This window comes from Haliaeetus albicilla, chromosome 12 (assembly GCF_947461875.1).
Source record: "Haliaeetus albicilla chromosome 12, bHalAlb1.1, whole genome shotgun sequence".
NCBI classification, from domain to species: domain Eukaryota; kingdom Metazoa; phylum Chordata; class Aves; order Accipitriformes; family Accipitridae; genus Haliaeetus; species Haliaeetus albicilla.
Window position 1 is genome coordinate 35,926,224 of NC_091494.1, and position 10,940 is coordinate 35,937,163.

The 10,940-nt window shown below is 46.1% G+C and overlaps 1 protein-coding gene across 1 annotated transcript in view; it reads left to right on the forward strand.

Annotated features, from left to right (window-relative positions):
* Positions 1-9,428, forward strand: part of HID1 (HID1 domain containing) — a 30,309-nt gene extending 20,881 nt beyond the window's left edge. Inside the window, exons 13-19 of the mRNA XM_069799110.1 lie at positions 588-752; positions 1,910-2,137; positions 2,628-2,761; positions 5,789-5,869; positions 6,249-6,340; positions 6,616-6,774; positions 7,242-9,428. Of these exons, the coding sequence (XP_069655211.1) occupies positions 588-752; positions 1,910-2,137; positions 2,628-2,761; positions 5,789-5,869; positions 6,249-6,340; positions 6,616-6,774; positions 7,242-7,305 (923 nt within the window). The 3' untranslated portion in view covers positions 7,306-9,428. The remainder of the gene's footprint in view (positions 1-587; positions 753-1,909; positions 2,138-2,627; positions 2,762-5,788; positions 5,870-6,248; positions 6,341-6,615; positions 6,775-7,241) is intronic.
* The last annotated feature ends 1,512 nt before the right edge of the window (positions 9,429-10,940 follow it).

Sequence of the window (10,940 nt, forward strand, 5' to 3'; positions counted from 1 at the left end):
TTTGTGCCCCCTAACATTGACCAGTGTCAGTGACTGCTGCTGGAAACTGATCCTTTCTAGTCCTTGCTGGAGGTGCCAGCTGCAGATCAGACCTGCGTGCGGGGTTATTGCCTGGGCTCAGTCAGATGGGGCAGAGGGTGGGACAGCAGAGTCCCTGGAGCCCTTCTGGGATGGCAGAAGGGCATTTGCCAGAAGGCCTGGTGGAGGTTGTTGGCAGTGCTATCCCTTTCCAGCAGGGAGTGCCACCTCCCCACGGTGGCAGTGGCTTCCCTTGGGCTTAGTGAGTGTCCAGGTGGCTCCAGTTGTGTAAGCTTTTCAGGAGGCATGCCAGAGATGATGTTACTAGTGTAAAACTACAGAAGAGCCTCTAAAAGCAGAAATTCCTGCTTTTACTAGGCAATATCTGTGTTTCACTTCTTTTATATTTGGAAATGTTTCTGTGGAACCCTGTTGGGCTCAGCTATTCCGTGAGGCTTTTGCAGAAGTACAGGGTAGGAAGTGGTAAAAGCAACATTTTTAGTGGTGTCTTTATGTGGATAAATACCCCTTGGTTCTTTCTCCAGTTTTCATTTGTGTGCCTTCCACAGTGTCTCCATACCTGAAGTCTCTCTCCATGGTGGCTGCTAACAAGTTACTGCATCTCCTGGAGGCTTTTTCCACCACCTGGTTCCTGTTCTCTGCTGTCCAGAACCACCATCTCGTTTTCTTCTTGCTGGAAGTTTTCAACAACATCATTCAGTACCAGTTTGATGGTAAGAGATAGACTGCTGTATTTAGTGGGTTTGCACCAGTTTAGTCCAATTGAACATGAGATGGAAGTTCAGAGAAAGGCCAAACAGAAGAGAGAAGGGAAGAAGTGTAGAAACCAGCTACATGGAGACTTGGCAAGGACTGAGAAGTTCGGTTAGTAGGTAATCAGTGTTGACCCAGACAGACTGGGTTAGAGCAAAATGACATGGCAGCTAATTATCAGCATAACCTCAGCCTCCTGCAGACGAGAAGATGAGATGGGTAGAGCTGAAGAAGAAGGGAAAGTGAGTGTGTAACACTTAAGTTGTGACTGGCTGGATGCTGCTGTGAGACTGCTCATGTCGCTCAGCAATGTAGGTGAGGGGACAAAACAACCTCCATCTCCTTAAAAGTGCCTCTCAGTTCTGCTCTGGCAGGAGCTGAAGACCAAACAGCCCCATCCAAAAAAAGTTCTAGCACTTGCTACCTTTCCAGGAAATGCCTTATGTTTTCCCTCTTAAAAGCATGACAGTCTTTTACCTTGCCTCAAGGAAATAATAGAGTGAGGTCACTTAACCTGCTCAAAATTGAATGTTTTGCTTTAAAACTGCAAATCAAGAGTGGCCATTCTGCTTCCCTAATGGAAATCTTGCAAGTGGTGGTTGCCAGATCCTAAAACAGCCTTTGTGGCTGTGATTTGTGTTTTATTTTAAGGGATGGTTTCATTCTGTTCTCTGCCACCTTGTAGACAGTAAGAATTCTGGCCTTTTGGCTTTGCTATTTCAAGCCTGTTTCTCCTCAATGGAATGTCCCTGATTTGTTTTGTGAACTCTTTTGAAGATGGAGAAATGTTGAATCTTGGCTAACAACCTTTTCTTCCAAAATAGGTGCTAATATGTGGTTTAAACTGTCCTTTTTCTTCTCAGTTGTTTGAATGTCAGTTTCTAAGCCTTCCAGCCTAGGAAGGATTTCACTGATTTCCTGTACGGCTTTGTAATGGATAAGAGGATATCGAGCTCTAGTCTTTTGTCATTGTGCCATTGCCTTTGTGGGTAGAAGCATGGCTCTCTGAGCTTGTGGGGTCTCCACAATCATGCTTTGTGTACCCCGTGAGCTGTGCTGTATTGGCAGAGCTCTTTGAGTCTTACTTCTCTGCTCATTTTGTTGCTGTGATTCCCAGGGAACTCAAATTTGGTCTATGCTGTTATCCGCAAGCGGAATGTATTTCACCAGTTGGCCAACTTACCCACAGACTCGCAGTCAATCCAGAAAGGTCTGCAGCGCAGGAAGAAAACTCCTGAGCCCATTTCTCGCACTAACTCCCAGGACGGGGTCTCCATGGAGGGGTCACGTCCTGCTGCCCCTGCTGAACCAGGGACGCTGAAGACAAGTTTGGTGGCTACTCCAGGTCAGCTTTAGTTTACCTGTGTAACAGGAAAGAGGTTTGTTTTCTCTGTGAGACATGATGTGGACTCACCCTTTCACTGGGCGTGGGAAAGATTAAGAGTTTACATCTGCAAATGACTACTGCCTTTCAGTCTGAGTTTCAGATCAGTTTGCCCAAGCTGATTACAAACAATTTGAAGTAAACTGCCTTGAGTTTCTCTCCTCTCACTTAGTGTCCACATGGCCATTTGTCCTAATCTTGACCTTTTGCCTCAGTTTAACTATATCCATGTGAACTTGTGTTCCCCTTACATCGGAGCATTTTCCTAGAGACGAACTCCTTTGGGGTGATGAAATCAAGGCTAGATCTTGCTTCTCCTGTTGAAAGGAGAGCATTTCAGATGTCAGCAGATGCATAGGGTATCTGTGCATGGTAGGGCAGAGAAGAACCCCCCGCCTGTAAGCTTATGTAATTCACATGTGTTTCTGAGCTTTTTCTCCTTTGAACACAGGAATTGACAAGCTCACAGAGAAGTCACAGGTATCAGAGGATGGGACCATGCGTTCGCTGGAGCCTGAGTCTTCACAGCCTCCCCCAGAGGGTAACCTGCCCGCAGCTGTGAGCGATGGGGAGCCCTGGAGCGGGGTAAGGCTGGACACTCTGGCGTGTAGGGAAGGTCTAGGGTGTGAAATGAACTCAAATGGGGGACTTAGAAGGAGAGGTCTGGTTGGCCCACTGAAGAAAAGCATCGTATTGGAGGCAATATGCACACGTGCACTGTGCTAGAAAACACTGTGCTTCAGAAGTACAGTTGCATCATCTTGGGTGTTTCACATTTGTGCTAGTGACACAAGAGCTAGGACAGGAGAGGAGTGAGCTTTTTCCACCTTGAAAGCTACTGATGGAGCAGAAACTGCATAATTGCCAAGGGATTTTCCTGATCCAGAGGCTTTCAACTGAGGCTCTGACTGCTGCTTCTTTTTCCTCTCCCTTCTTTCTGGGATAGAGAGCTCTGCCACAATCTTCTGTCTAGCTGGTGTTGTGAACAGTGTGTTCCCATGAGGGCTTGGCTGAGATGCCGCCCTCAGAGTGGCGTCTGCTTGGCCATGTATATGAGACAGACGTTTTGCGGTCTGTGAATCAAGGCTGCGCTGGCCTCCTAGGCTCTGGTGGCAATGTCAGCCATCTGGCATTTGCTAGTCTTCCCCATCAAGAGCTATAAACCAGCTATCTTCCAATTTCAGTGGAGCAGTACTCTTTTATTGCTCTCTGTTAACTCCTCAGTCTGTGGCCAATATCAAAAACCTCTAGGCTGTCTTGTAGGAAGTGTATTACAAGGGCTGTCCTGCATGTCCTCTCCTCCTTCAGTGTCCACCGAGCCATTTCATTGCACCCATTTGCACAGGGGGGGCATGGCTGCCCTATGGTAAAAGGCATAACTTTCTGAGTTTTTCCTCTCAGTTTTCTCTGGAATCACCAAATTGATACACCAGCTCTTGCCAGGTGTGGAGCGAACTGAGCAGGGGGTGATGAGTTGGGATGGGATGATGCATTTTATCATGGGCTGTGGACTGTGGTGGTGCTACAAGAATCTTTGAGTCTGTTTTGCTCTCGACATGCTTTTGGCTAAGACAGTACTGCAGAATCAGGGTCCAAATGGAGGATGCTTGCAAAGGCATTGCAATCTAGTGGAGCAGGCTGAAGACTCCTATGTTCTACCCTTGTGTCCTGATCCTCTCTGCTTGTGTGTGTGCACATGTGGGCCTTTGGTCTCAGACAGACAGTTGCCCATTAGCTGCCCCACCTGGCTGCAGCAATGCTATTTGCATGTCTGAATGTTTGTGGGGTGGGGGCCAAAAAGCAGACAGGAGGTGAAGGGTAGAAAAGCAGTGGGTGTGGGATATGTTATGGGGAGAATCATCGCTGCTATCGCATGTCTCTTCAGGTAGCACACACCTGTCTCCAGGGATTGTGGTGTTTCAGACTATCTGAACATTGTCGTCTTTCTGCGCTCCAACCTGGTTCCAACCTACTGAGTTAAGATAAATTAGTCAGAGATACTGGATAAATTTTAGGATACCCATCTTTATGACTGATTTAATTTCCTTCCTTTATCTGTTGTAATGTTCCCCCCTTATCAGTCATAACCATTTCAAAAGTGTCTCATGAAATGTTCAACAGCCTTCATATTTCAGTGTAATTCCATCTTACCTCTCCTAAATGTGTCAGCTGGCTGCCAGCATTTGGATGGCAGCTGTGAGGGGGCAAGGGCTGTGGGAGAGTGAGGAGGAAAGAGGAAGAAGGTGGGGTCATCTGAAGGAAATCTGAGTTTTTTATGGTTTTATGAATTTTATTTTTAGAAGCTTGATGAGGACACGGCACTGAAGCTGAACAGGCTGAACAATAAGGTTGTAGCTGCAAATGTAGCAAAATAATACTGCTGTTTAGGCTTTGAATAAACTGGAATGAACAGAATTCCCAAATATCTGAGGACCAGTTTTACTTACCCGTTGTGGCCTTCCCTGATACCAGATGAAGGCCCATGGTCAGCAAGATATCTTAAGCACACAATTAATTATGTTGTCATTAAGTGAGATCTTGGCTGAGAGCTTGCAGAAAAAGGTTTTCTTCTTCCAGGAGCCCATGAAACATAATCATGGGTCATTACATCTCTGCGTCCAGCAGCTGGCTGGAGCTGTTCCCCAGTCAGAAAAGGACTGGTACAGCACTGTCAGATTCCAGTGGATTGCAGCACAGCTCTGCCCCAGGCCTGCTGTTTCTGGTTCCAAAGGTGACGTGTGAATGCGTCCATGCGTGTGGAGGTGCAGGATGGCTATTGGAAGGAAGTGCTGTTCCCATTTGTTTCATAGAAAAGTCAGCTCTAGGCTGTAATAATGAATGGTCAGGGTGCATTGCAAAAGGAAAAAGCCTCTCCATTTTTACCTCATGCAGAGATTGATAGTGATTTTAAAGGGTTATTTCCTTCCTTCCTATCATGAATATGGAAAGCCAGGTTGTTAGTAATGTCTTCTTTATAAGAGAAATGAAAACACAGTGATGGCAAGAAGAATACTAAGAGAGAATTGGGTCTTGGACTTTTGACCAGAGCTTTCCAAAAAGTGACTAGTGATGATGTTTGTGTTTGGGGGTATGACTGTGTCATTTCTTAAGGGGCAGGGGTTGTTAGGTAGGAGTTGTTGAGAGCCCACCCTTGGCAAAACACTCTTTAAGATATTCCAGGATGGGTGCCAAAAATCCCAGAGATACCCAGTAGACAGAGGTCTGAAAAGCTGTGGCCTTTAGCTGTTTAACCTCTGTGCTAAAAGAAAGAAGCGTGGCTGAACAGTCTTTTGTCAGTCCCATTTTAACTCTCCTGCTGTGGATTGTTCCAACAGAGTGTCAGCAATGGTGACTGGAGTTGCGACCTTGCCACAGGGTCCTACAACTTAACCCCATCAAATATTGCCACTCTCTGGGTCAAAGCATGTGGTTTTGGTGAATGAAGGTCTGGTGGGTTTGATGTGTTCTAGGGACAGGCTGAGCTGTCTCTCCCAGCAGTGCTCTGGAAAAGCTGAAGGGAAAGTCAGCAGAAAATGGGTTGTATTTCTTGCATTTAAGTGTGATTTGCTTTTGTTTGTTTGTTTGTTTTTTAAAAATAATATTTATTGATAGGAGGCATCACATCCCCGACGGGATCAAAGGCGTCTCTCTAGTGCATCCTCCAGTGGACAGTGGACCCCAACTCCTGACTGGGTAAGGGAATTTGGACAGAGGAAATAAATAATGAGGAAAAGAGTTGTGGTGGAAATGCCACATGCACACTCCATTCTCACACTTGCAGAGACTTCCCCAGAAGAGCATTTCCTTGACTTGTGGTCAAAGCTCCAGAAGTTTACTGCCGTCTACAAAGAAGTATTTTGTTTTACCTGTTTTAAACCAATGCCCCGCTAGTTTCATTGCGTGGCTCGTAATTCTAGTGCTCCAGGATTTATTGTATTGCTGTTGTGCACTCAGTTCATCCACTACCTTCCTGATTTTTGTAAATCTCATTTGTTGTAGAGGTAGGGGAGATAACTGTAGAAAAAACACTAATGCAGTGCACTGATTTCCCTGTGGGCTTTCCTACTTACAGGTGATGTCTTGGAAGTCAAAGCTTCCCCTGCAGACAATCATGCGGCTTTTACAGGTGCTGGTCCCTCAGGTGGAGAAGATCTGCATTGACAAGTAAGTAAATTTTTGGAGAGCAAGGGCTGTGCACTGTGTAAACTGCTCTGTGAGGTTGGCAGAGTTTGAATTTGGAGGGCCTCTAGGGGAAACCTTGCAAAGTATAATTGAAAGCATCACAGTCTCAGCAGAGGAGATGTTATTTTGCTTGCCAAGCTTCTTGTTTGTCTGATCCCTTCTCTGTGTCTGTGTTTTAGACTGATACTTTGTGCTGCAGCAGTTTTGGGGGTGCCTATGGGACATGCTAAGGATGTTCCTGATCTGTCTCTTTGCAGAGGTCTCACTGATGAATCAGAGATCCTCAAGTTCTTGCAGCATGGCACACTGGTGGGGCTGCTACCTGTACCTCACCCCATCCTCATTCGCAAGTACCAGGCTAACTCGGGCACTGCCATGTGGTTCCGGACCTACATGTGGGGAGTTATATATTTGAGGTAAACCAGCTGGGTGCAGTCAAACTTGGTCTTTTCCAAACTTTGGGGGGGCCTGTAGAGAGAATTGCATGCACTTGGCCAGCTCTGGATTGTCTCATATTTACAGGATAGAATGTTGTTGTTCACTTGGAAGAGACTAGGGTGAAATCAGCTGCTCCAAAACTTTGTTTGAGTGGGCGACGTGAAGGGAGTTGCTCTGGGAGTACTGCTTGTTGGGGAACTGGCAGCAGCAGGGAACAAAAAAGCTGCCCAGAGGGGATGATGCAGAGATTTCATGCAAACCTCTGGCTTTGTGGGATGTTGTAGATACTGTCATTCCCTTTAAGGTGCCTTGTCTCTCAACCAGTGATTTCTTCTGCAAAGTTGAAGGCATTCTGTGTAGGCAGCTCCTGTGATCTTGGTTGAGAGATTTGAATTCCATGTATCTGGCCACAGAGAGTAAAGTGTCTCTTGTCTGTCTTTCTCAGGAATGTGGATCCCCCTATCTGGTATGACACAGATGTGAAGCTGTTTGAAATTCAACGGGTCTAAGAGAGCACTTACCTCTACTTAGAGAAATACACTGGATCTAAGGACTGCTGTGCGCTGCTTCATCACAGCTATTCCTGCATTTCACATCCAGCTGAGAGACCAAAAGGACAATCACTTCATTTACCTCCCTGTCATTTAAAGCTTTAATTGGGACCTGCTTGGACATCCCTCCCCCCAGCTCACTTCTCTTCCCTCATCCTTCACCATGAACCTTGAGTGAAAGATGTCTAAGGGATTGTCCATTGTTGTGGTTGCACTAGAAATCAGACCTTAGCTCTTCTGTTACTCTTTTGCTCCTGGATGTGGTTTGGAAACCAATCTGACCCTGTCCTTGCCCTGGTCAGAGTCAGCATTTAATTGAAAAAGACTAGCTGTAAATTGGGTGCAAGGGAGAAGCTGCTATTCCTGCAGGAGATGGGGTTTGGAAACTGCAGTTACTTTCATGTGGCTCCATAAAGTTTCTGGGGCATCCCTTCTGGCTGCAGGTGTCTCCCTGGTGTCTCAGTTGCATATTGGTAGGGAAGTCTTTCCTGCCCAAATGAAAGGAGAAGTTGCTGAAGGAAAACTTTGTGTCTCAGTTCTGAATCTCTCTACTCCTTTCCTGGAAAGCTGCTTAAGAAGTTTTGTAGTAGCTTTGGTGTGGCATGAGGAGTTTTTCCTTGGCTTCCAGGCCCAGCAGCCTGTCCTTTGTGGTGGGCTGTTGCAATGGAGTGTGTGTCACACTGGAAAGCCCTGCTTAGTCCATGTGAGCACGTAGGGAGGAAGGGACTGGCTCAGTGAGAGCAAGGAGAAGAGACGTGACTGTTAAAATCTTTTAGTCTTCTCCTGTTGACTGAAAGGACAGTGTCACCTGGGTTTGAAAGGAACCATATCCTTCCATCTTTGCCTGGCAGGCTGATGCAATGCAGGCAGTGGAAGGGTCTTTTGCACACTACTAAGGCAGGGGATTGAGGGAGGCACTCAGGGAAGTTGTAGGAGGAATCTGGAAGTTGGAGGAGGAAAAGCATCTCCATGTCAGTAGGGAGTGGAGAGTGCTGAGGCAAAGTTTAGTTCTTCAGGGCATTTTGTTAGTGGCCAAGTTATCAGATCTTGAATGTATTGGGTCCCAAGCATGTGAAGTCTGGGAAACCAGAATTAGAATTGGTGGGAGACCCACTGTTGCTGGCTTGGTTCAGCAGCATGGGGTTGCACATTGGTAAGTGGAGACATCCTGGGGTTTGGGTCAAATTTTATGTTCTGCTGGGAGGGGCTGCTGTCTTAGACCTGTGTGGTCTTTAGACAATGAGATGTGAGGGGTTCTGTCATGAACTGAGACCTTTGCCTCTCCACCAAAGCTTAGCCCTTGGTGCTCTGGTATTCAGCCTCTTGGGAGGATCACTGGCCATGAACTTTTTACCACAGCTTAGAACCAGTGAGATCACTCCACGGAAACTGGTCTCACGTGTTAAAGTAAGGGGACAGGTATGGCACACATTTCTGTCTTGTAAGCCTTGCCTAAGTTTTGAAGCTAGAGTGATAGCAACATGACCATCCTCTCCTAGAGAGAGTGCTGCTCTAGTGTACTGCTGACTCCTGCTGGCTTGTAGTCAGGTAGTTTCCTCCTTTGGGTGCTGGAAGTGGACTGGAGTCCCAGGCCAGTAGAAAGCTAACATAAAACCTGAATGGTTTTGTGAAGGATAAGAAATACATGAAAGAGAGAGAGCTTATTCCCCCACCCACCTCCCATCTCCAACCCACTTTGCCATCTAGCACTACTTCCATCCTGACCCCATCTCTGTTCAGATGTAAACAGGGTGAGAGCTCTGTTTTACTTGGAATCTCTTTCGTATATAAGAATGTGATTTGGTGGGGCCAGCCTCTGATTGTATGGCACTTGCACCTCGCAGCTGGAATGGGGCATCCTCTGTCCCACGTACTTGCCTCTTCCCTCCCATGGATCTGCTGGTTCTCATGATCTCTTCCGTCCTCTCTTTTCTGCTTTGTTTCTTTGTGAATTCTTCTGGAAACCTTTTTGTTTGTTTCTTGGTGTTTGGAGTCTGATCCTTGTTCTGTGGAAATCAACTTGCACTGTAAACTATTTGCTTACTTACAGAGAGAAAGATAAAGATTATCTGAAACATGCAGTTCGTTGCTTATTTTTTTCCCTAGAGAGAGTTTATAATCTTGTTTGTCTTATGCTGGGGTGATTTGTGCTACTAAGAGGCCATGTGCTGGCTTCCTGTGCAGTGTGTGGATTTTTTTTGTGATCAGAAATGAAGATTGGACTCTGGAAAATGAGCCTGAACTGTGTGTTTTGGCCATTTCTGTGTTTACAGCATGAGACATCATCAAAGGTAACTGCCTCAAAGGCTACAGAAAAAAACCTAGATCAAACAGAATGAAGTCTTCTGACTTTGTGAACCATGTGCTAAAACATTTGTGCAGTTGAGACCCATAAAAAAAGCACCCTGGCCCTGGGAGAGGTCTGGAAGTCATTCATGGATGGCGGATGACAAAGGAGCAGGTGGGCCACTGACATGTCATGGCTGTGTTGGGTTCAGGAGTCAGGCTAGCTCACTTCTCACTAGCCTTTCAGTTTACTGTGCCCAGCCCTGCTGTCAGTCTTGTGAAGGAGCCGAAGGCAGTTTTAATTGCATGCAAACGGCGTGCGCATGATTTTACCCCTCCTGGAGGTAGACACAAATCAGTCCAGAGACAGAACCCTCCTAAGTGAAGGGGCTGAAACCTTGGACCCTACGTTTCTCTTTGGCCTGGAAGAGTGCTTTTACTGTTGACTGTTGTGGGATTTCTGACCTTCATCTGCTGTGTTAGAACTAGGCATTGATAGGAAAGGACATAGAGGGCCTGACGACTTATCTGTTCTATAGTGGCTGTGGGTAAGAGTTGGAGCTGGTGGGCTTCATTCCTGTTTGTGCTAATCATGTATTCAGGTAGTCCATCTGTTTACCAGCAAGAAGTCACAAGCTGACTTCTCTTTCAGTCCATACTTCCACATAGTACCTATGGGACTTGGTATTTATATCTCAGTGGGAGACCTCCAAAGTCACCTGATCAGTTGAGGCTCAGTAACTTAAACAGTGTTTTATCTATTACACTGCAGATGTGTAATAGATAACCCAAACATGGGTTTGCTCATCAAGTACACCATTGCTTGTCTCTAGGCTGTCAATAACTAGGAAGAATGTTTGAGATCATGTTCATCACTTGAAAGGGCCAGACCTTGGCATGTATCTCCTGTAGATCCCTTGGTACAAACTGTGACATGAGAACAATAATTAACTTTATTGGGGCCTAATTTATCCAGCTGTTATTTCTTATGACATATTTCTGTTGACAGAGGCCTAAGTAAAAACACTTATTGGGCAAAGTTCATGCTCATGCAATCATTCTCACTTATAGTTTCAGGGCAAGGTGCTATCATTGCCTGAATGCTGAATCCTAAGGGGGGTGGGATGTGTGTGGTCAGGAGTTTCTAGTTCTCACCGCTGTTATTGTGTTGGGAGAGTTTGCTTTTCTAGCAAACTCTGGGTCACCAAAAAGCCCCCATAAATAGGCTCTGATCCTAAGCCCACACTGCTTTGGCGATTGATTTATAGAGGAACAGAAGCAATAACGTAGATGCCTTTTGTACCATG